Here is a 25,301-nt window from a genome sequence, read left to right on the forward strand (position 1 = left end):
CTTGAGGCTGTTCCGACATTCAGTTCCTCTCTCCACAGACGCTGCCTGGTCTGCTGAGAGTTTCCAGCATTGTCCATTTTCTTTCAGGTTTCCAGCATCTGCAGTGTTTTATTTCCTTGGGGTGAACAATCTTGAGCCAAGGGTACAGTCTCAGGTCTGAGGTTTGACATTTATAAAGCAGGGGTGAGAAATTGCTTGTGCTTCTTTGAGGCTTTGGACCTCAATCATTGTGTACATTCAAGGCCAAGATTGGGGGGAAGTCACATTCAATTTTATTGTCATCTGCACAAGCCCATGTGTGCACAGATGCAATGAAAAACTTACTTGCAGCAGCATCACAGGCACAGAGCATCAGATAAGCAGCATTCACAAGAAATAAATGTAAATTATACACATTTTGTACAAGAAAGAACACAATTAGAACAAAAAAAGGCACTGCCTGTGTTTCTGCCTCATGGCTCCAGCTTCGATTACAACCTCCAGTGCTGTCCGTGAGGAATTTGTTCTGTGTGTGATCTTGTGGGTTTTCCACAGCTCTTGGCTTCTTGAGAGGAACAGAACCACATGCTGGTAGGTTAATTGGCTGCTGTAAATTATCCCAACTACAGGTAGAAAGAATCAAAGGCAGTTGATGGGACAGAGTGATTTCCGGGAGTACAGTAGGTGGAGTAGGTAAGTAGGCGGAGAAGGATTGTTCCCATAGTTAACAGCAGGTAAATTGGTTTATTATTGTCACATGTACTGAGGTACAGTGGAAAACTTTGTTTTACATGCCATCCATACAGATCATTTCATTACCACAGTGCGTTGAGGTAGTACAAGGGAAAATAACAGAATGCAGAATAAAGTGTTACAGTTACAGAGAAAGTGCAGTGCAGACAGACAGTAAGGTGCAAGGGCCATGACGAGGTAGATTATGAGGTCAAGGGTCCATCTTATCGTACTAGGGGACCGTTCAATTGTCTTACAACAGCCTGGTGGTAGGCGCTTTCGGGCTTTTGTATCTTCTGCCCGATGGGAGAGGGGAGAAGAGAGAATGTCCAGGGTGTGTGGGGTCTCTGATTATGCTGGCTGCTTTACCAAGGCAACGGGAAGTGTAGACAGAGTCCATGGAGGGGAGGCTGGTTTCCATGATGTGCTGGGCTGTGCCCACACTGCAGTTTCTTGCAGTCATGGGCTGAGCAGTTGTTTATACCAAACCGTGATGCATCCGGGTAGGAAGTTCTGTGTTGTGTACGTAGAGTAGACTTTCAGACTAAGGGCACGAGAGCCTGTGGTGTGGGGAGAGGAGTAGGAGTAGGAATAAGGCACAAGATGAGAGAATGAAATGATCACATCCTTGAGATCTCTTTGTTCCCACTAACAGACCCGCAGGTGCAGTGACCTTCAACTTGTCCCCTCGTAAAGTATTAATGGGTGGAGTGAGAGATTTCTCGGCTGTGGCTGGTGTTTTCCCACAACAAATCCATTTTGCTGCATGACTGCACCTCTGCACATTAACTCTGCTTGAGCAGCTCAGGCTTAACAAGGTACTGTGTGTGCTTAATGTGTTGTCTTCTCATGCTGGGCTGCAAGAAACTTTCTGTACTGTGAGCGTGTTGTTACACAAAAGAAATATCTTCAATGTGTTTCCGTAATGTGTCGGGCTGTTTTTAGACTTGGATTTTGGTCACACCTTCACCACCCCAGGAAGTCCCTGGATGTGTTACAGACACTGAGTGCTCAGCTCAGCTCAACTCTGCACAGAAACGTCAGCAGAGGTTTTTGTGCTGAAGTCTTGGGTTTGACACTTTAATCCACAACCTTCTGACTCTGAGGAACCGGTTAAACCTGCCATAACTTGGAGAAATGGGAGACTCCAGATGCTGGAACCTGGAGCAAAACACCGCTGGAAGAACTCAGCACGTCAGGCAGCATCTGTGGAGGCAGAAGGGTTGGTTGATGCTTGGGGTTGAGACACTACATCAAGACTGAGAGGGTAGAGGGGAGATGGACAGTATGTAGAAGTGTCGGAGAGGGCTGGGACAGGAGCTGGTAGAGGGGGGAGTGGGGGTGGGGGGTGGGGGGGTTGGGGGGATGGAGTGGGGGGGAGTGAGTGGGGGTGGGGGGTGGGGGGGTTGGGGGGGATGGAGTGGGGGAGGGGGTGGGGGGGGTGGGGGGGAGTGGGGGGAGGGGGGTGGAGGGGTGGGGGGAGGGGGTGGGGGGGTGGGGGGGAGGATTTCGGTGCAGGATTTGAAGGACCTTCCTGCCGCTCCCGCTGGCGGCCGCCTGGAGGCGACAACGAGACCCGGGCGCCGCGCAACCGCACTTCGACCGCGTCCGGCTTCCGTACCCGGAAGTCTTGTCCGAGACCCTTTGGTCTTCCCGAGGAGCGAGGCGCCGGGTTTTGGTTCCGCCGAGCATGGCGTTCCGCAAAGCCTTGCAGGTGGCCTGTGGCATCGCGGGCTCGGCGGCCGTGGTGGCGGCGGCGGCCGCCGCTACACAGCGGCGCGGCGACGGCGTCCGGGCGGCGTCCGTCAGCTGGAGCCCCGGCACCGGTACCGGTACCGGCGGCTGGGACTCCAACTGGGACAAGTGAGTGGGGCCGGGGCCGGGGGAGCGCCTCCGGGGCCGAGGGAGCGCCTCCGGGGCCGAGGGAGCGCCGCCGGGGCCGGGATGGCGGGGCCGAGGGAGCGCCTCCGGGGCCGAGGGAGCGCCGCCGGGGCCGGGATGGCGGGGCCGAGGGAGCGCCTCCGGGGCCGAGGGAGCGCCGCCGCTGTGGGTGGCGGGGCCGAGGGAGCGCCGCCGGGGCTGGGATGGCGGGGCCGAGGGAGCGCCTCCGGGGCCGAGGGAGCGCCGCCGGGGCCGGGATGGCGGGGCCGAGGGAGCGCCGCCGGGGCCGGGATGGCGGGGCCGAGGGAGCGCCTCCGGGGCCGAGGGAGCGCCGCCGGGGCCGGGATGGCGGGGCCGAGGGAGCGCCTCCGGGGCCGAGGGAGCGCCGCCGGGGCCGGGATGGCGGGGCCGAGGGAGCGCCGCCGGGGCCGGGATGGCGGGGCCGAGGGAGCGCCTCCGGGGCCGAGGGAGCGCCGCCGCTGTGGGTGGCGGGGCCGAGGGAGCGCCTCGCTACAAGGTCCCGAGGGTCCCTGAGGGCGGGCGGTGAGGGAGCGCCGCCTCCCTTCACTGAGCATCAGGCGGCGCTCCCTCACCGCAGTTCTGCCCCCAGAGTTTCACCATCGGGGCGTCAGAGCAACAGACAACCTGCTGGAGGGACTCGGGGGGTCGGGCAGCGTCTGTGGGGTTGGGCAGAGGGATGGCCAGTGTTTTGGTCAGGACTCAGTCCACCCCTTTCCCTCAGCCTCGCCCACTGAGTCTCTCCAGCAGTTTCCCTTTGCCCTGGATTACAGCATCTGCTCTCCCTTGTGCCTCCTTTTCACCAGGATATTGTGTGGGATGAAATGTGGTCAGGTGGGACCCGTGCCGCCCCCCTCGGGCGGTCAGGTGGGACCCGTGCCGCCCCCCTCGGGCGGTCAGGTGGGTCCCGTGCCGCCCCCCTCGGGCGGTCAGCTGGGTCCCGTGCCGCCCCCCTCGGGCGGTCAGGTGGGACCCGTGCCGCCCCCCTCGGGCGGTCAGGTGGGACCCGTGCCGCCCCCCTCGGGCGGTCAGGTGGGTCCCGTGCCGCCCCCCTCGGGCGGTCAGGTGGGTCCCGTGCCGCCCCCCTCGGGCGGTCAGGTGGGTCCCGTGCCGCCCCCCTCGGGCGGTCAGGTGGGACCCGTGCCGCCCCCCTCGGGCGGTCAGGTGGGACCCGTGCCGCCCCCCTCGGGCGGTCAGGTGGGACCCGTGCCGCCCTCCTCAGTGGAGGAGCGTACCTGAGTCACAGAGTCACACAGCACAGAATAGGCCCACCAGGTCCACACTATCACATTAATCCTGGATTAATTCAATGTTCTCATCAACTCTCCCTAGATTCTACACTGACCTACACACTTAGGGGCAATTCACATGGCTAATTAATCGACCAACCCACATGTCTTTGGGGTGAGGGAGGAAACCGGAGCACCCGTAGGAAACCCACGCGGTCACAGGGAGAACATGCAAACTCCACACGGACAGCACCGGAGGTCAGGATCGAAACCAGGTCTCTGGCGCTGTGAGGCAGTGACTGTACCCGCTGTGCCACTGTGCCGCCCAGGTACAAAAATAATTCAGAGGTGTGGATAAGGTAGATGGTAGGAAACTTCTCCCCATGCAGAGATGTCTGGGACTATGGGCATAGTTTTAAGGTAAGGGGGAAGAGGTACAGTGGGGATCTGAGGAAGAATTTTTCAGTGGTTAAAATATGGAGCTCACTGCCCTTGTGGGTGAAGGAGGCAGCTACTCTCACAACCTCAGCACTTGAAACACCATGGCACAGAAGGCTACAGGCCAAGTGCTGGAGCTCAGAACCAGAATCAGGTTTAGAGGGAAGAGGGCATGTCCCGGGTGGTGAGGGTCCTCAGTGATGGATGCCACCTTCTTGAGGCACCGTCTCTTGAAGATGTCCTCAGTGGTGGGGAGGGTTGTGCCTGTGATGGAGCTGGCTGAGTCTACAACCCTCTGCAGCCTCTTGTGATCCTGCGCATTGGAGCCTCCATACCAGGCGGTGATGCAACCAGTCAGAATGCTCTCCACCGTACATCTGTAGAAATTTGCAATAGTCTTTGGTGACATTCCAAATCTCCTCAAACTCCTAACGAAGTAGAGCTGCTGGTGTGTCTTCTTCATGATTGCATCAATGTGTTGGGCCCAGGATAGATCCTCTGAGATGTTGACGCCCAGGGACTTGAAGCTGCTCACCCTTTCCACCGCTGACCCCTCAATGAGGACTGGTGTGTGTTCTCCCGACTTCCCCTTCCTGAAGTCCACAATCAATTCCTTGGTCTTGCTGACGTTGAGTGTGAGGTTGTTGTTGCAACACCACTCAACCAGCTGATCTATCTCGCTCCTGTACACCTTCTCTTCTGCCAACAGTGGTGTCATCTGCGAATTTATAGATGGTGTTTGAGCTGTGCCTAGCCACACAGTCATGAGCGTAGAGAGAGTCAAGCAATGGGCTAAGCGCGCATCCTTGAGGTGCGCCTGTGTTGATTGTCAGCGAGGAGGGGATGTTATTACCGATCCGCACTGACTGTGGTCTCCCGATAAGGAAGTCAAGGATCCAGTTACAGAGGGAGGTACAGAGGCCCAGGTTTTGAAGGTTGTTGATTAGTAATGAGAGGATGATGGTGTTAACGCTGAGCTGTAATCGATAAACAGCAACAGTATGTACTGCTGTTGTCTCGGTGCTCCAAAGCTGAGTGAAGAGCCAGTGAGATTGCATCTGCTGTAGACCTGTTGTAGCAGTAGGCAAATTGCAGGGGGTCCAGGTCGTTGCTCAGGCAGGAGTTAATTGTAGCCATGACCAACCTCTCAAAGCACTTCATCACAGTAGATGTGAGTGCTACCGGGCGATAGTCGTTGAGGCAGCTCGCCCTGCTCTTCTTGGGCACTGGTATGATTGATGCCCTTTTGAAGCAGGTGGGAACCTCTGACTGCAGCAGTGAGAGGTTGAAGATATTCTTGAACACTCCAGCCAGTTGGTCGGCACAGATTTTCAGTACCCTGTCAGGTACACCATCGGGGTATGACACCTTGCGAGGGTTCACCCTCTTGAAGGATGTTCTGACGTTGGCCTCTGAGACAGAGATCACAGGGTCACCAGATGCTGTGAGGATTAGTACAGGTGTAGTGTTATTCTCCCTTTCAAAGTGTGCATAAAAGGTGTTGAACATCAAGGAGTGAAGCATCACTGCCATTTATGCTGTTAGGTTTTGTCTTGTAGGAAGTGATGGCCTGCAAACCCTACCACAGCTGTCGTGCGTCCAGTTGTGTCTCTAACTTCACACAGAATTGCCTTTTCCCTCTCACGATGGCCTTCCGTAGGTCGTAGCCAGACTTCTTGTTGGGTTCTGGGTCGCCAGGCTTGAACACCACAGATCTCGCCCTCAGCACACTGCGAATCTCCTGGTTCATCCAGGGCTTCTGGTTTGGGAAAACTCGGCATGTTCTCAGCAGCACACACTCATCCACGCAGGTCTTGATGAAGTTGGGGACGGCCGTGGCATATTCATTCAGATGGCAGAGATTTTACTTCCTTCCATTTAGTCACTGTTTAAATAACTGCAGAGTTACTTCCTTTATTATAGAGTAAAACTCCAATAATCCTCTATCTGACTGTTCAGAAATTCTGATAGTTCAACATCTGAGTCAAAGTCGAGTTTATTGTCATCTGCACAAGTCCATGTGTGCACAGGTGCAATGAAAGATTTACTTGCAGCAGCATCACAGGCACAGAGCATCATGTAAGCAGCATTCACAAGAAAAACATAAAATAAATATAAACACAATTTTTACAAAAAAGAACACGATTAGATTAAAAAAATGTTCATTTAAGTGCAAGGTGATCAGAGTGGTCATAGTGTCGCTAAAGTCTAGTGATTAGGGTTGTGCCGGTTGGTTCAAGAACTGAATGGTTGAAGGGAAGTTGCTTTTCCTGAACCTGGTGGCTACCTCCTGCCTGATGGTAGCTGTGAGAAGGTGGCATGGCCTGGATGGTGAGGATCTTTGATGATGGATGTTGCCTTATTGAGGCAGCTCCTCCTGTAGATACTCCCGATGGTGGGGAGGGATGTGCCCGTGATGTATTTGGCAGAGTCCACTACTCTCTGTAGCTGCTTGCATTCCTGTGCATTCGAATTGCCGTCCCAGACCATGATGCAGCCAGTCAGGATATTTTCAACAGTACATCTGTAGAAATCTGTAGTACATCTGACTCAATAGGTAATGTTTCCTGTGCTCCCTTTCACTGGGGGCCGGTTCCCACACTCTCAGGTTCACGGGTAGATTTATTACAGTACTGTGTAACATTTTTTTAAAAATTCTATTAAAGCTGTGTTGTGGTATGAACATCCAATAGTCAGAAAATCTGCTATCTACAATTGTAGTGTAGACTGTTGATGTGTAAACTATGGCTTGCAAAGACTAGGAGAAGGGGCCATGATCTTAAAGTTCAAACTGTCCATTTGGAATGACGTGAGGCAGCCCTTCACCAGCACACAAGAAATCAGGAGCTTGTTCACCCTCCTAAAGGTTCTGCCTCAGCTGAAATATTTTGTAGGGGCAAGGTATTGTCGGATAGGAAACAAAGTCTAGGAAAACCGGTTGAGGAATTAATCCACAATCTAACCAAGTAGCAGAAGTGGCTGCTTGTGTGTTAGAACTGTAAAACATTTCACAGCTGCAGTCCCGGGTTCGATCCTGACCTCCAGCTCTGTCTGTGCAGAATTTGCGTGATCGTCCCGTGACTGCGTGGGTTTCCTCCGGGTGCTCCAGTTTCCTCCCACGTCCCAAAGGCGTACGGGTTGGCAGGTAAATTGCCCCCTGGTGTGTAGGTGAGAGGTAGAATCTGGGGGAAGTTGATGGGAATGTGGGAAGAATTTTTAAAAAGGGGATGAATGTGGGATTAGTTTAAATGAGTGGTTGATGGTTGGCTTGGCATTGATGGGCCGAATGGCCTGTTTCCATGCAGTATTTCTCCATCACTCGTATGTAATTGAAGGTGGTTACACTGCTGTCCAATGTATGCTTCTGGTTTTAGCCAGTATAATATTGTAAAATCTGAAATGTGAGTGTTGGTAACTGTTAGAGTCAAATGTACAAGACAGAATGAGGCACTTTGGCTCTTGGTGTCTGTGCTGGTTTGAAAGTGAGCATCTTGGCTGAATCCCACCTTCCAGCTCTTGGTTCATTCTCCCACTTCCCACACAAAGGAGACACAAGAGATCCTGCAGATACTGGAATCTGAAGCAACACACACACAAAATGCTGGAGGAACTCAGCAGGTCCGGCAGCATCTGTGGAGGGAAATCTCGACCCGAAACGTGGACTGTTCATTTCCCTCCATAGATGCTGCCTGACCTGCTGAGTTCCTCCAGCACTTCCCCACACACAGGGTTGTCTCAGGTCTGTGGTCACATGTAAACGGTGCTGGTGCAGGGAATCAATGATTGCTGGGTGTTTAACCAGTTCTTGGCTGGGTAACCAGCTACCAAGGGGGATTAGAGCACTGGGACGTGGATTCTTTGGCAAGCCATGAACGCCTCTCTCTTGTTTTCAGACGCGAGCCGATTTCTCTTATGAAACCCAACCAGAAAAATAAAGAGGCCTCTGAGGACTTTACCGCACAGCTTGAAAACTACAAAGTCAAAGCCACGAGGCACATCTTCCTGATCAGACATTCCCAGTATGAACTGTCGGCCTCGACAGACAAAGACAGAGTCCTGACGTCGTTGGGTCAGTATATCCTGCAGTTGCTCTGCTATTAGCAAAGAAATTCCTTTGTATTTTCTGGGTAGTATGGAGGAACAGAGGGATCTGGGGGTCCGTATCCACAGATCCCTGAAAGTTGCCTCACTGGTGGATAGGGTAGTTAAAAAAGCTTATGGGGTGTTAGCTTTCATAAATCGTGGGATTGAGTTTAAGAGCCATGAGGTAATGATGCAGCTCTGCAAAACTCTGGTTAGACCACACTTAGAGTACTGTGTCCAGTTCTGGTCGCCTCATTAAAGGAAGGATGTGGAGGCGTTGGAAAGGATGCAGAGGAGATTTACCAGGATGCTGCCTGGTTTAGAGAGTGTGGATTATGAGGAGAGACTAAAGGAGCTAGGGCTGTTCTCACTGGAGAGGAGGAGGATGAGAGGAGACATGATAGAGGTATACAGAATATTAAGAGGAATAGACAGAGTGGACAGCCAGCGCCTCTTTCCCAGGGCACCAATGCTCATTACAAGAGGGCATGGCTTTAAAGTAATGGGTGGGAAGTTCAAGGGAGATATCAGAGGGAGGTTTTTTACCCAGAGAGTGGTTGGGGCATGGAATGCGCTGCCTGGGGTGGGGGTGGAGGCAGGTACATTGGTCAAATTCAAAAGATTGCTAGATAAGCATATGGAGGAATTTAAAATAGAGGGATATGTGGGAGGAAGGGGTTAGATAGTCTTAGGTGAGGTTTAGAGGTTGGCACAACATTGTGGGCCGAAGGGCCTGTATGGTGCTCTCTTTTCCTCAAATCTCTTTAAACCCTTGGCTGTGAAAAAATCAATCTCATATTTAAAATTAACAACAGAGAAAGCTTCCACTGTGGCACTGGCAGGAGAACTGCTGGGTGTAGAAGTGTTCCTGACATCACTTGCAAGAAGCTGACACAAATTTCCAGACTGCCCTCAGTCCTGGACTCCGTAACCAATGGACATGGATTTTGATGCGATTCCAGCCTCAGACATGCCTTCCCCTCCCCTTCCACTGTTTTGAAGGGACCGTTGCCTTTGTGAATCCCTGCCTCCCTCTTCACCAAGTATTCCCGTTCTTACAGCCCTTCCCCATGCAGTCTCGGGAGGCTGAACACCTGCCAGCTCATCTCTTCCCTTCCTACCATCCAGGGACCAACGTTCTTGCAGGTGAAGCAGCGATTCACTTGTACTTCTGCCCATCCAGCAGACTGCGTCCTTTGTTCACAAGCTGGTGGCCTCTGCCTTGGTGAAACCAGACACAGATTGGGAAATCGCTTTGTGGAGCACCCGCATTCAGTCTGCAGCAGTGACCTGACCTCCCTGCCATCGAAGACATCTTCAAGAGACGGTGCCTCAAGAAGGCGGCATCCATCATGAAGGACCCTCACTACCGGGGACATGCCCTCTTCTCGTTGCTACCATCGGGGAGGAGGTACAGGAGCCTGGAGACCCACACTCAACGATTCAGGAACAGCTTCTTCCCCTCCGCCATCAGATTTCTGAATGGTCCACGAAACCATGAACACTGCCTCGTTATTCCTCTTTTGCACTATTTAGTTTTTAACTTGTAGTAATTTTTATGCCTTGCGCTGTACTGCTGCCGCAAAACAACGCATTTCAGGACATATGTCAGTGATAATAAACCTGATTCTGATTCTTCCAGTTGTCTGTCACGTTAACTGCCCATCCCACTCCCACTTTGACCTGCCACTCTGTGACCTCCTGCACTGCTATAACAAGGCTCAACATCAGGTTGAGGAACAACACCTCGTCTTCCATCTGGGCACGTTGCAGCCTCCTGGACACTATATTGAATTCATCATCTTCCACTAACATGGTTTCTCTGTCGGTTCTGCTTTGGGCCAACCGTCAGTAGTATTGGCTCAGTTTGTCTCTCTCCTCAGACACTGACTGACCCACTGGCGCTTTGCTTAATTTCTGTGTTTTGCAGCTTTTATGTTCCTTTGTTTTCTTTTTCCCCGACATCCCTCATTAACCTATCAACCAGACGGGTTTTCACCATGGCACCCCAGGAATCGCCCTATCAAAGACATTCCCTTTGTTCTGTCCAGTCCTTCCCACCGCCTGTCAGAATCAGGTTTATTATCACTGTCTTGTATGGCCTGAAATTTGTTGTTTTGAGGCAGCAGGACAGTACAAAGACAACGTGACTATAAATTACAAAAATAGTGCAAAAAAAAGGAATTTACAAAGTTGTGTTGACGGGTTCATGGACCGTTCGGAGATCTGATGGCGGAGGGGAAGAAGCTGTTCCCGAAACGTTGAGTGTGGGTCTTCAGGCTCACACTCCTCCCCGATGGTAGTAACAAGAAGAGGGTATGTCCCGGGTGGTGAGGGTCGCCTTGAGGCACCACTTCTTGAAGATGTCCTCAATGGCGGGGAGGGTTGTACCTGTGATGGAACTGGCTGTGTCTACAACCCTCTGCAGCTTCTTGCGATCCTGTGTATTGGAGCCTTTATACCAGCTTTTATTCCCTTTCCCAGTTCTGATGAAGCGGTTTCAACATGAAACGTCAGCTCTGTTCCTCCTTCCACAGATACTTCGTGACCTGAATGTTTCCCGCATTTTCTTTGAAATAAATACCATTTAATACCTTGACAGCTTATATCAAATCATCCGAAGGAGAAGTTCCAGGGAATACAACCAAAGTCAGTCATCACTCTTTTTAGAGGGGAATTATCATTGTGGTAAAATCACAGTATGTTCCCAATGTGGCCACTGTATCCAGCTTGAGTTTGGCACTCACATTATTCCAGGTCAGATGTAACGATGTGCAAGGAGCGAGGGTTTACTCTGGGTGGGGGCGGAGGGGTGGGGGTTTACCCTGGGTGGGAGCAGAGGGCAGGGAGTGAGGGTTTACCCTGGGTAGGAGCAGAGGGCAGGGAGTGAGGGTTTACCCTGGGTGGGAGCAGAGGGCAGGGAGTGAGGGTTTACCCTGGGTGGGAGCAGAGGGCAGGGAGTGAGGGTTTACCCTGGGTGGGAGCAGAGGGCAGGGAGTGAGGGTTTACCCTGGGTGGGAGCAGAGGGCAGAGGGTGAGGGTTTACCCTGGGTGGGAGCAGAGGGCAGTGAAGGCTGGGCGGTGGAGTGAGGGTTGTTGCTTCAGGGAGTTTAGGGAAGGATGTTTGCCTCTGATAAAGGGGCATTGTTGATGGCTGGACATTGAACGTCAGTAAGTTTAATGCATCCCGTATAGTATTTGAGAAAAATTCTGTACAGATAATTGCGACTAGTTTGAAGCTTTATAGCCAGTGGTCTGGGTTTCGCTTGTTGATGGAAGTTTATTTCTTTCCAGGCCGTGAACAAGCTGAACTGACAGGTCAGCGACTGGCAAGTCTGGGTTTGAACTACGACATCCTGATTCACTCCAGCATGACCAGGGCGAAAGAGACGGCGGCGATTATCCGTAAATACTTGCCAGGTGGGTCACCTTTGCCCGGTGCTGTCTTCTATTTACTTTATCAACTACTTTGCAGGCAGATGCTTTTGAACAGTTTGGGATCGTTATTGTGCTGTGACTATCATAGGAACTGTACCTGCTGAAAGTCTCGAGCAGCTCTTGGTGACAAGCCACACTGACTTTACATTAATGTGCTTCTCCACTTTGAGATAGAACTAATATTTTGGGATCGAGTGTGTGAAGGATTGTGGCACGTCACGAAGCGTGTTTAGCTTGGGAGGGCGGGTGTTATTTCTCGTCTTCCGCCAGGGATTTCCTCACTGACAGGATCCGATAGAGATTGTGGGAATTGGTCACAAACTCTCTCAACAGGTCATGGAGTGAGGCGGCCTTTGTCCTACCAGACTGTTGGCCCGGATGCATAAGTTTAAATTCTACCAGGGACTCTGTGGAAATTCTGTTCAAATAATTGAAATAAACAAGTTGGTGAACCTTTGGGGTTCCTGTAAAGATCAGTTTGATTCACTGATGTCCTCTAAGAAGGGAGCCTCTCCTCCAGTCTCGCCTGTGTGTGACTTCAGATTCTCAGAGGGATGGTTAACCCTTAACCCACCTCAAGTGTCCAACTAAGCTGCTCAGTTAGACATGGTCACGGCACCATAAATAAACATTTATTTGTAGTTGAGGCACAAGAGATTCCAACGCTGGAATCTGGAGCAACACACAAAATGCTGGAGGAACTCAGCGGGTCAGGCAGCATCTGTGGAGGGAAACGGACAGTTGATGCTTCAGGTCGAGACCCTTCATCTGGACTGGAAAGAGAGGGGATATCGCCAGTATAAAAAGGTGGAGGCGAAGGGGTGGACCCAGGTGGTGGGGGTTGATAGGCGGGTGAGGTGGGGGGGGGAGAGAGTGGGAAAGGTGTCAGGAGCTGGGAGGTGAGAGGTGGAAGTGACAAAGGGCTGAAGAAGATGGAATCTGATAGGAGAGGAAGGTGGAGCCTGGAGTAAGGGGAGGGAGGGGAACCAGTGGGAGGTGGGTGGGTGATAGGCAGATGGACGAGATCTCTTCATTAGTCACACGTACATCGAAACACAGTGAAACGCATCTTCTGCGTAGAGCGTTCTGGGGGCAGCCCGCAAGTGCCGCCACGCTTCCGGCACCAACGTAGCACGCCCACAGCTCCCTAAAATGGCTGGCCGTTTTAATCTTGAAGCGGTCACCCAATCTGTGTCCGGTCTCACCAATGTAGAGGAGGCTGCGATGGGAGCACCAGGTGCAATAAACAACACCGAGTTTGCTGCTCAGGGTTATTCTAAAGATCAGTTTGACTCACTGACACCCTTCTCCAGTCTGTATTTTCTTTGTCTAGTCTGTGTGTGACTTCAGATTCACAGCAGTCAGGTACTCTGGTTTCCACCAACGTTCCAAAGACATGCAGGTTGGAACGCTAACTGGTCACTGTATATTCCCCTTAGTGTAGGGATTGACGGGAGAAGTGAGGGGGCGTTACCAGCCACGTGAGGGAGAATAGGTTACAGGGAATTAAGCGGGGTAATAGTACTGTAATTTATACAGTTCCTGTAGTGTAGCCCAAGTTCCCTGTGGCTCTTTGCATACAAGTTGTCACTGTGTCACCAGGAGATATTCAATCTGATGACCCAAAGCTCGGTCACAGAGTTTGAGGATGTCTTAAAGGTGGAGAGGGAGATTTAGAAGCAGAGAGTTTAAGGAGAGAATTCATGTGCTTAGATCCCTGGTAGCTGTATACATGGTTGTCATTGGTTGTACAAGAGACAGTAAATTATGCAGAGCAGAGATTTTGGAAGGTTACAATTACTAAATTAAAGGGTTGTTGCAAATCCTTATATGAAGTGTGAAGATCTTTATTGGGAGATTAAAGTGCAGGTGGGAAAGACGATGGAGAAGTGTGAAAACAAGGTGTGAATTTTAAAATCAAGGCAGTACTGGCAGATTCAGACTTTATCACAGAGTGGCTTTTATAACTTCCTACTAATTAACCAATAACGTAAAGTCTAGTAACTGTTGGAAAGACAGCAAGTAACTTGTGTGCAGTAGTAAAAGAAGAATCGTGATGCAGTGAAATGGGGGAGGTGGTACAAGGGAGACAGTGGCGGTGGGCTGATGCCAGTGAAGCAGAAACACCAGCACAGGCTGATTGGGCCACAGAGCTGCTTGTGTTCTGTGTATCCTATGTAACCCCGTGTAGGTCAGGCAGCATATTCACAGAGGAAAAGAGAGTTAATGTTTCAGTCAATAAAACTTCTAATGAAAAGCCATCCATTTGAAGCATTAACATTTTGTCTTTCCTTAGATGCTGCCTGACCAGCACTTCAAATTCTGGTACGTCTGTATGTGGCCTGGTGACGGGTTTTGTTTAGAGCACCCGTGAAGTGCCTTGGGATCTTTTGCTGTATTACTGATGTGATATAGCTCCAAGTCGTCAGAATGCTGGGATGGGGATAGAATTATGGTACATGGTTGTGTGTGGATTGTGGCACTTCACTGTTCTTAACTGCATCTTTGAAGGAAATTCAAGAGCGTTGCCCAGGAATGTGTTCGCAAAAGGAAAATGAGGATAGGTTTAAGTATCGTGGAAAAATAAGTTCTGATTTTTTTAATATAATGGCTGTTCACGCTGAGCGCATTCGTGCTGTGATTCTAGGTCTGGAAGTGATGAGCTGTGACTTGCTGCGAGAAGGTGCACCGATTGAACCTGACCCACCCGTCAGCCACTGGAAACCAGAGGCCATGGTAAGAGTCAGCAGAACAGGAACTGGCCCATCCTGTCTGCACCAACCGTGACGTCAGTCTAAATAATCCCATCTGCCTGCACGTGGTCCATATCCCTCCATTCTCCGCCTGGTCATGTGTCTGTCTAAATTCCTCTTAAATATTGCTGTTGTATCTGCTTCTACCCCCTCCCCTGGCAGCACGTTCCAGGCGCCCATCGCTCTCTGTGCAAAAGAAAAACTTGTCTCCTTCCCCCCCCTCACCATAACCTACATCCTCTGGTATTTGACGTTTTCACCCTGAGGAAAAATACTCTGCTGCCTCTCAGCTCCAGAGAAAACATTGCTAGGTGTGTCCGACCTCTCCTTACGGCTAATACTCTGCAATCCGAGGAAACTCCCGGTAAACTTCTTCTGCACTTTCTCCAAAGCCTCCGCATCCTTCCTACATTGTGATGACCAGAACTGCATACAATACTCCAAATCTGGGCTGAACAAAGTTTTATACAACTTCAGTGTGACTTGCCAGCTTTTATACTTGGTGCCCCGACTGATACAGGCAGGCATGCAGTACACCACCTTTACCACCCTACATGCTTGCGTTGTCACTTTTGGGGAGCAATGGATTTGCACCCCGAGATCTCTGTACATAAATGCTCCTAAGGGTCCTGCCATTTACTGTATACTTTTCTCTTGTATTTGCCCTCCCGAAATGCATCACCTCACACTCGTCTGGATGAAGCTCCATCTGCCATCTCTTCACCCAGATTTCCAGCTGATCTGTGTTGTGCTGAATCCTTTCACAACGTTCCTCACTAACCATAGCTCCACTACAAATTTGCTAATCAGACCACCTACATTTTTGTCCAAATCATTTACGTATTGAAGTTGCACTGTCTCTTGAGGCTGCAGTTGTAGTTAATATTTGAATTATTTAACTTCCATGGTCAAAAGTGATCTAATGGACTTGATTTTAGGAACTAGATGCTGCTGTCAAACCACTGCAGAGTATTTGTTTTCACTCTCACTGGTTTCTCAACACAGATGTGGTTAATACAGAACCAGGAGTGAAAATCAAAACTAAAACTGCAGATGTTGGAAATCTGAAATTAAAGCAGAAAATGCTGGAAAAACTCCGCAGGCCGGGCGGTGTCTGTGGAGAGAGAAATGCTTGATGTTTTGGGTCAAAACTGAGAAAGCTGTCGTTCCAAACAGGAGTCGTTCCAATCGGCTCCCGAGTCTGTGTCGTCAGCATCCTACCTCCTCTTGCTCACCTTGACTCCACACGCCCTCGGTCTATCCATCTCCAATTTAAAATTATTGGTTACTGCCAGTCATTGCAATGTATAGGAAAGATTTCTACACTGTAATATTCTTTCTGAAAATAACCTTTTCCTAAAGTCTCTTCAAAATGACCGGAGTCTGACTATAATGACAGTAGGAACAATATTATTGTCAATGCTTCTGCTTAGATAATTAATTCCTTGACCACGATATCAGCTCATTTCTTCCAGTCCACACTTCCACACCAACAGAAATATGTTCCTCTGTGCCCATTTCCCCAAATTCCTTTCAAAATCCTAAATATTTCAATCAGGTTGCACTTCAACTTTTCTGGGATTACAAGCCGGGTTTTTGTAATAATTGTAGCTATGGACACCAAGTAAGCTAATGAATCAACCCTGCCTGTCTTCTCAGGCTGATGGGTCTTCTAACTGTAGTTTAACCATGGCATTTAGAGACACATGGAAGCAATTCCAAGGGGCAGAGTGTGAGGGAGCATTGACGAGGGCCACTCCATCTACTGACGAGCTGATGAACAACATCAAGAGAAACCTTAAGAGTTTTAATACTGTATTTTTAAAATTAAAACTGTTATAATGAAGTGAAATGATAGTGTGTCACTGTGAGTCCCAACAGTAATTTTTTGGAGACCTTTGGAAGAAAGAACAGGTTTAAAATTGCCAGCAAAATTCAAGTTCAAGTTTATTGTCATAGGCAGGGTACACAGGGTAGAAATGCCATGAAAGTTAGTTTCTTGCAGCAGCAGCACATGACAAACACAAGGTAACATAAATTACACATAACTTACACAACAATATAAACATAACAACACTTGTGCAACTTGAGAGAGAAAAAGAAATCTAGTCCGAGATAGTGTTAGGGCTTTTCAGGTCAGTTCAAGAACCTGACGGCAGTGGGGAAGAAGCTGTTGTTGAACCTTGAGGTGTGGGTCTTCAGGCTTCTGTACCTCCTGCCTGATGGCAGCATCGAGAAGAGGGCACAGCCCAGATGGTGGGGGTCCCTGATGATGGATGTCGCCTTCCTGAGACGTCGCCTCTTGTTAGATGTTTGAAAAATCAGCTGATATAAAACTCGAATGTCATAATGTATAGATATATTTGCCCTTTGAAATAATTTTGCAGTATTTTTCGGAGGGATTTGAGTGCATTCTGAGCCTTTTAATCATTGGCTGTTTGTATGTGAAGAGTAAGAGGATAAGATGCGAAAGAATAGGGCCTATCAAGTGCAGCAGTGGGAAAGTGTGTATGGATCCGGAAGAAATAGTGGAGGTATTTAATGAATACTTTACGTCAGTATTCACCACGGAAAAAGATCTGGGGGATTGTAGTGAGGACTTGAAGCAGGCTGAAAAGCTTGAGCGTGTAGGTATTAGGAAAGAGGAGGTGCTAGAACTTTTGGAAAGCATCAAGTTGGATAAGTCGCTGGGACCGGATGAGATGTACCCCAGGCTGCTGTGGGAGGTGAGGGAGGAGATTGTGGAGCCTCTGGCAATGATCTTCGCATCATCGATGGAGACTGGAGAGGTCCCAGAAGATTGGAGGGTTGCGGATGTTGTTCCCTTATTCAAGGAGGGGAGTACGCATAGCCCAGGGAATTATAGACCAGTGAGTCTTACCTCAGTGGTTGGTAAACTGATGGAGAAGATCCTGAGAGGCAGGATTTATGAACATTTGGAGAGGTATAACATGATTAGGAATAGTCAGCATGGCTTTGTCAAGGGCAGGTCCTGCCTTACGAGCCTGATTGAATTTTTTGAGGATGTGACTAAACACATCGATGAAGGGAGAGCAGTAGATGCAGAGAATATGGATTTCAGCAAGGCGTTTGATAAGGTACCCCATGCAAGGCTTATTGAGAAAGTAAGGAGGCATGGGATCCAAGGGGACATTGCAGTGTGGATCCAGAACTGGCTGGCCCACAGAAGGCAAAGAGTGGTTGTTGAAGGGGTCGTATTCTGAGTGGAGGTCGGTGACCAGTGGTGTACCTCAGGGATCTGTACTGGGACCTTTACTCTTTGTGATTTTTATAAACGACCTGGATGAGGAAGTGGAGGGGTGGGTTAGTAAGTTTGCGGATGACACGAAGGTTGGGGGTGTTGTGGATAGTTTGGAAGGCTGTCAGAGGTTGCAGCGGGACATAGATAGGATGCAAAGTTGGGCTGAGAAGTGGCAGATGCAGTTCAACCCAGATAAGTGTGAAGTGGTTCATTTTGGTAGGTCAAATATGTTGGCAGAATATAGTATTAATGGTAGGACTCTTGGCAGTGTGGAGGATCAGAGGGATCTTGGGGTCCAAGTCCATAGGACGCTCAAAGCGGCTGCGCAGGTTGACTCTGTGGTTAAGGCGGCATATGGTGCATTGTCCTTCATCAATCGGGGAATTGAATTTAGGAGCTGTGAGGTATTGTTGCAGCTATATAGGTCCCTGGTCAGACCCCACTTGGAGTTCTGTGCTCAGTTCTGGTCACCTCACTACAGGAAGGATGTGGAAGCCATAGAAAGGGTGCAGAGGAGGTTTACAAGGATGCTGCCTGGAATGCGGAGCATGCCTTATGAAAGCAGGTTGAGGGAACTCGGCCTTTTCTCCTTGCAGCGACGGAGGATGAGAGGGGACCTGATAGAGGTATATAAGATGATGAGAGGCATTGATCAGGTAGATAGTCAGAGGCTTTTCCCCAGGGCTGAAATGGTGGCCACAAGAGGCCACAGGTTTAAGGTGCTGGGGAGTAGGTATAGAGGAGATGTCAGGGGTAAGTTTTTTACTCAGAGAGTGGTGAGTGTGTGGAATGGGCTGCCGGCAACGGTGGTGGAGGTGGATACGATAGGGTCTTTTAAGAAACTTTTGGATAGGTACATGGACCTGAGTAAAATAGAGGGCTATGGGTAAGCCTAGTAATTTCTAGGGTAGGGACATGTTCGGCACAGCTTTGTGGGCCGAAGGGCCTGAACTGTGCTGTAGGTTTTTCTATGTTTGCATTTCATGCACTGTGAATGACAGTGCTAGTGCAGAGTTATCTCTATATCTCTACTTTTGCTTCTGCATGTCTCTCTTTGTCTGCTCTTGTGTTTTATCAATGGAACAAGTTGTTTAGACAAAAAAAAACATTTCCTTCATGGCTGGCTGCTTTAACCCAGAGCCAAATACAGGCATTAAACTGAATGACATGAGCAGTGTTTATTTGCATATTTGCCATTAAATGGCTGTCTTTTCACATTTATCAGATTAATGCTTCCTATAATATTCATGTGCTGAAGCTCTTGCCTTTACAAAGCAGCAATAATAATTTGACCTTCCATGGGCAATATTGTGGGGGATCCGTGGGGATTTAGATTAAGGGATTGCAGCAGAGATTTCTGTCTGTAACAAAAACTGTAAATATGCTTGCAGTTCCAGTAATTCACTCAGCAGTTTCTGCACTTCAGGCAGGTTTCTGAGTCACAGTAATGACTAAGGAAACAAGGGCAGCTGTTACACAAATGATTGAAAAATTCTCATAGTCTTATAAGCACAGAAATTTGTTCTTCGGTCTATCAAATCTCTAGAACTGAGCAAAATCAGGAAAGGATTGGCAAAGAGCTTTAAATCTGGCATTTACTAGAGTAATATTTTGGCCGCATGCCAACATTGTAATGAAAAATGTGATGTAATAGAGCAGTCTCATGTCCTGCGGGACTGCTGCCCCTTTCCAACACTGGCAGAGTAGTTTGTGCAGGTGGTTTAGTAGGACACCCTTTGCGCACTTGATGGCCTCTGGTGGAAGGGACATGTTGTTTGCAGACGACGCGGCACTGGCAACACACTCTGAAGAGCAACTGCAAAGCCTCATGGACAGCTTCTCGAGAGCCTGCCAGGACTTTACGTTGACCATCAGCCCGAAGAAGACAAACGTCTTGGGTCAAGGTGTTGAGCACCCCCCCTGCCATTACCATCAACAACTACGAGCTGGAGGTAGTCCACGAGTTCACGTACCTTGGTTCCGCCATCATGGACAATCTCTCCCTAGACTCTGAGATCGACAGACGGATCGGACGAGCAGCCTCAACGTTGGCCAGGTTGGCAAAGCGAGTCTGGGAGAACAGAAAGCTGACAACACGCACCAAGGTTGCAGTCTACAGGGCCTGCGTCCTCAGCACGCTGCTTTACAGCAGTGAGACCTGGAGCCTCTACTCCAGACGGGAGCGGCGTCTTAACGCCTTCCACCTTCATAGCCTGAGACGCATCCTGGACATCAAGTGAACTGACAGAGTCACCAACGACGAGGTCCTGACCCGCGCTCAGATACCCAGCCCCTTCACCCTGCTTCAACGACGCCGTCTCCGCTGGCTGGGCCACGTACATCGCATGCCAGACGGGAGGATCCCGAAAGACCTGCTGTACGGGGAGTTGGCCTCCGGCAAGAGAGCGCAAGGACGGCCCCATCTTCGCTTCAAAGATGTCTGCAAGAGAGATATGAAGTCACTGAACATGAACGTCAAGAGGTGGGAAGAAATTGCAAGTAATCGCTCTCACTGGAGGCTGGAACTACACAGAGGTCTGACATGAGGAGAAGAGAAGCTGAGTCTAGCTGCTGAAGAAAAGCGCACTCGCCGGAGAAACAGCACCAAAGCAACACAGGAGGACAGCGCCTTCAAGTGCAGTCGCTGCAGCCGAGACTGTCGCTCCTGTGTAGGCCTCGACAGACATAACAGACACTGCTCTACCACTACCGACTGAAGCAAGACTCTCCATGCGCAGATCCACGGTCTCGCAAGACCGGCAGATGCCACCACCACAATAGAGCAGATTTTGAAGGGACGTGTACCGTGACCATGGAAATCCTGAACGTTGATCATTCTTTGCCAACCTTTTCCGGACTCAGCTCGAATCTTGGACTCCCCATGGAGTCCAGTGGTGACATACGTTTGCTGAGGAATCTGCCCGTAGGACGTCGCCTGGGTTACACCTGGTGCAGGACACTGTCCCATTCATTTCCATGGGAAGGGTCAATTTCAAGGGACCAAGGCAAATATTAGAACCTCACATTATTTCTATGAATTGATTTTTGTTAAATATTTTTAATTGTTTAAACATTTTAATAATTGTTCTGGAGAGTTTTAGATTTTAAAAAAATTTAACCACTTGATTAAGTTCATTATTAACATGTCAGAAACATTGAATTTTTGGCAGATTTGACAGTTGGCAAAGCCAGGGGACTCAGTTTGTTTCAGGTGTTTACGGGCAGGAAAAACCTATTCTCCCCACCCTCCCCCAACCCCCATCCCCACCCACCTTATTGAAGATTGAGATGACCTGAGTGCATGTGGTAGACTTTGATCTGCTAAAGGTAAGTTCGCACTTACCACATTAATCAGTGGCAAATATGGGCAGGAAATTTTGAGCCAGTCTTTGTAAAAAAAAAACCAGTGCATCCTCCAACTTATCACAGACCGTGTCCTCGCTGACAATAAGTGTGATACATCAAACATTCCCTGCTTGCTTTATTCCACGATTCAGGCTCAAATTTTTGTCAAATATTTTGAAGTACAAATTAAAGGAACAGTGTCTTTTGGTGGTACAGAATAAAACTTACCAGGAATTGAAAATCCCCGTCTCTGAGCAGCACTGTCAGTTCCAGGAACTGGCTTCATCTGACCATGTGACCAGGGATTGACAACCACTTTTTTTTTGGGGAAACTAACTTCTTCTGATTGATCTGCTAGAACATAGCTGAAGCTTGTGGACTTATGCCTCCCTCTAGAAGTTTTAGTCCATGTAGTTCTGAGGGAGTGCTGCACTGTTGGAGGTTCTATTTTAAAATTGTTGTCCTGCCCAAATATCACTTCAGATGTCTATAACATCCCCTGGTTACCTTTGATTACCAAAGCAGAAACTTTGGGTATTTTGGCCAATGCTTATCCCTCTCTAGCTAAATTCTGGTTATTAAAGCAACTAATTTTTGGTTATATCTATGAGTAGATGTACTGTTAAAAGGCACATGAGATTCACACGTGTCTCACAGTATGCTGACTGAGTGTAGTTTGGTATAATGCATGTAGAATTTATTTCACTTGGAAAGTTATTGTGAATGGGGTCTAATTTACCTGACTTTTACTGGCCAGTCTCTGTGTGTGTTTCAGTGGTTTACATGTGTCTAAATGTCTTCAGCAGTATCATGAAGATGGGGCAAGGATTGAGGCTGCCTTCCGTCGCTACATCCACAGAGCTGATTTGAAGCAACAGAACGATAGTTACGAGATCATTGTCTGTCATGCAAATGTGATCCGCTACTTCGTCTGCAGGTAATTAATGCTCTGTGGTATTACAGCTAGAACTGAAAAAGTTTAGATTTTGCATAAGGCTATGTATTTAATAATTAAAGGAGCTTTAACACCATTTTCCTGCTCTATCCCCATATCTGTTGATTCCTTTAATATCCAGATCACTCTTTCTTTTGAAGCTACAGCTTCCACAGACTTCTGGGATAGAGAATTTCAAACATTTTTCCTCCTGTCCATCCTAAATGGCCAGGACCCTGAGACAGTTGTCCCTAGCTTGTAGACTTTTCAGCCAGTGGAACATCTTCCCTGCAACAAACTTATTGAGCTTTCTAAATGTTGTGTTTGTTTCAATGAGGCCACCCCTCATTCTTCTAGAGAACAGCGACTGATCTACCCTGCCTGATCTCTCCTTGTACACAAACCTGCAACAAGCCTGGTGAATTCACTGCACATGTGTACCCTTCTTTAGAAAAGGTGACCAAAATTATGCAGAACACTCTGTATAGATTCACTAAATTCCTATATAATTGTAGTGAGACATCCCAGTCCTCTCTGCAATAAAGGCCAACGTGCTATTTGTCTTTGTGTTGCTATTTGCATTTTTTTATATTCATTTTTGAGATCTGAGCAGGGCCAGCATTTATTGTCCTCTCGAAAGGCCCTGGAGAAGGTGGTGGGGAGCTGCCTTCATGAACTTCTGGAAGAGACTCCCCCAGTGCTGTCGAGGAGGGAGATCTGGCGATGTATTTCTAGTTCAGGGTGGTGCATGACTTGGGAGGGGATCCTGCATGTGGTGGTATTCCTCTGCACCTTTTGCCCTTGCTCTTGGTAGTGGAGGCTGTGTATGGGTTTGAAAGATGCTGACTGAGTAGCCTTGGTGAGTAACTGCAGTGCATTTTGTAGATGGTGGTGCACGCTGTAGCTACTGTTGCTGGTATTACAGGGAATGAACATTTAGGATGATTGATGGATTGCTAGTTCTGGATGGTGTCAGGCTTCTTGGAGAGTTGTTGGCACTCATCCAAGCTTCCTTTGACTTGTATAAAAGGACTTTCAGGTTCCTTTGAACATCAGCATTTCTGTTTTTTCTGTTGAAGTGGATGACCTCACACTCTACTCCAGCTGCCGTAGTGTTGCTCACTCCTCAAAGCCTCTTTATGTTCTCACTACTGCTAATCCTGCCACTTCATTTTGTCTCTTCAGAATTCTTGGAAATGTTATATTTAACCCCTCGAATGTGAGGATACAGATTGTGAATGGTGGGTGGGGGTCCCTGTGGTAGCTTACTGGTTACAGCCCGCTAAAGGGGCAAGGACACATTGATTCCGCTCTCAGTATACTTCCATATTACCTACTAATTCCATGTGCTGTAACCCTGTTCACCAGTCCTATCTGAAAATCCAAATGTACCACATCCACCAGTTTCTCCCTCAACTACTCTGCTAGACCCATCCTCGAAGAATTCTAATGGACTTGTCAAACATGATTTCCCTTTCATAAATCTATGTTTACTCTGCTCAATCATGTTATCATTTCCAGAAAGAATTTCCTAAAAGAATTTTTGCAAAGTCAGGACTGGGATATAATCAATGTTGTTTCACGTCAGCTGATAATTTCCTGAAGGCTCCAGTTTAGCTTCCAGCATATTTCCAACAGGCTTAATGAGCTGATAGGTCCTGCTTTCCCTCTCCCTTTTTCAAATAGTGAGGTCACATTTCCTACCCTCCAATCTGTCAGGACTGTTCCAGTAAAAGATTGAGGAGGAATTCAAAACCTGTGATGTTTGAACTGGTGGTGGGGCCATTGATAAGGACGGTCACAATTTATCATTTCATCTGGAAACACCTCAATGAGTGTCAGCTCAGCGTCTGAGACTGTAGAAAGGGCAGTGGATGGCCATGTGACAGCTTGCTACTGCTCTGCCTTTCAGTAAAATATCAGGCAATCCTTGACCTTGACTCCCTACCTCAGTTGATTTGTCTTTGTCTGCTGTGCCTATTCTTTGAAGGTGTCAATATAACTTCACAATATTTTTTTATAATTCTTGGTTCAATTATTTTTATCTTCTCCCTTTGCTGTAGAGCGTTGCAGTTCCCTCCAGAAGGATGGCTGAGAATGTGTCTCAACAACGGCAGCATTACCTGGCTCACCATTCGCCCCAATGGGAGGGTTGCACTTCGAACACTGGGAGACACAGGCTTCATGCCTCCTGACAAATTAACACGTTAAGAAATTGTTCGGAAAGCTCGCATGCTTCACTTGTCACTGTGCAAAATGTTTGCCTAATACTTGAAATGATATCCGTGGCTGTTCTGTTGATTTGCAGCAATATTTACAGATCTTTATTTTTGTGTTGTTTTTAATTTGCATTTTAGAATCATGTTCCAACAGCTGAGAAGGTGGGATGGTCCTGCAGTGGACGGGAGTGGGATATAATCAATGTTGTTCTATGTCAGCTGCTAATTGATGCTGTGCTTGACTGTGTCATCTCCTGTAGCCTTGTTTTTAAAAAAATTTCAGGAGATTATCTGGTCCTCTTGGTATCTGAATCTTCCTGCCAACTTTTTTTAAAAAAAGAAAAATTTTAGACTGTAAAACATCTGCTTCTCTCCAGCTCAATACTCTGATTGTCAATACAGTTCATGCAGTCAGTGTTTGTTCCGTGAGATGTGTTAACTCAGGGCATAGAGAAGACTTGAGGAAGGGTCGTTCTGTTCTCCGTGGGTAGTGTTGGGTTGGATGTTCAGTTACAGGAGGTGATGAGGGGCAAGGCGGGTGAGGCTTTCCTTCTTTCTCCCCCTTCTTGTAATTCTCTAACAATTCTTGCTGCAGTAGTGGAGCTGATTACGTTGCCTCTACTGAACAGTCACCAAGGCTCACAGATGGAGCACTGGATTGTGAGACAAGCCATAAAATAGCTAGCCCATAAAATACAGCATAATTATAATCCAAAGTGCTTCTCAACTATTTTAAAAATAATTTGGTTATTAATGTGCGAGTTAGGATGATCATGGGTATAAATCCAGGTTATAATCAACAAGTTATCTGTGTTAGTTTTAGTAACTGGTGACCAGATTTAAAACTTGTATCATGTCACTGTATTAAGCAGTTTACCTGATTGTCACTTCTTTCCAGCTCGTACATCAATGCAATATTCAAAAGTTGAATACAGGGTCCCATGAATAAACTTTTTTTTAACATAAACTTGTCATTTGAGCAGCATGTCT

At 48.4% G+C, this 25,301-nt stretch overlaps 1 protein-coding gene across 3 annotated transcripts; it reads left to right on the forward strand.

The window, feature by feature from the left end:
• The first annotated feature begins 1,691 nt into the window (after positions 1-1,691).
• On the forward strand, positions 1,692-25,270 carry pgam5 (PGAM family member 5, serine/threonine protein phosphatase, mitochondrial). Of its 3 annotated transcripts, none has more exons than XM_052032154.1 (6): positions 1,692-1,933; positions 8,171-8,346; positions 11,655-11,780; positions 14,446-14,534; positions 21,962-22,095; positions 24,156-25,259. In XM_052032154.1, the coding sequence occupies exons 1-6, from the start codon at positions 1,863-1,865 to the stop codon at positions 24,301-24,303; spliced, it is 744 nt and encodes a 247-aa protein (XP_051888114.1). In that variant the 5' UTR covers positions 1,692-1,862; the 3' UTR covers positions 24,304-25,259. The 3 variants fall into 3 exon arrangements, with proteins under 3 accessions (XP_051888114.1, XP_051888111.1, XP_051888113.1); XM_052032151.1 differs by lacking the exon at positions 1,692-1,933 and adding an exon at positions 2,356-2,574 and having other exon boundaries at positions 24,156-25,270; XM_052032153.1 differs by lacking the exon at positions 1,692-1,933 and adding an exon at positions 2,356-2,574 and having other exon boundaries at positions 21,965-22,095; positions 24,156-25,270.
• Positions 25,271-25,301: the final 31 nt, after the last annotated feature.

This window comes from Pristis pectinata, chromosome 17 (genome assembly GCF_009764475.1).
Source record: "Pristis pectinata isolate sPriPec2 chromosome 17, sPriPec2.1.pri, whole genome shotgun sequence".
NCBI lineage: Eukaryota > Metazoa > Chordata > Chondrichthyes > Rhinopristiformes > Pristidae > Pristis > Pristis pectinata.

Excerpts from the sequence above, each read along its gene's own strand:
- pgam5 (XM_052032151.1), top strand. The coding sequence starts at position 2,402 with ATGGCGTTCCGCAAAGCCTTGCAGGTGGCCTGTGGCATCGCGGGCTCG. Across the intron at positions 8,347-11,654 it reads CAGAGTCCTGACGTCGTTGG|GCCGTGAACAAGCTGAACTG; the intron begins GTCAGTATATCC and ends ATTTCTTTCCAG. Across the intron at positions 22,096-24,155 it reads ATCCGCTACTTCGTCTGCAG|AGCGTTGCAGTTCCCTCCAG; the intron begins GTAATTAATGCT and ends CCTTTGCTGTAG.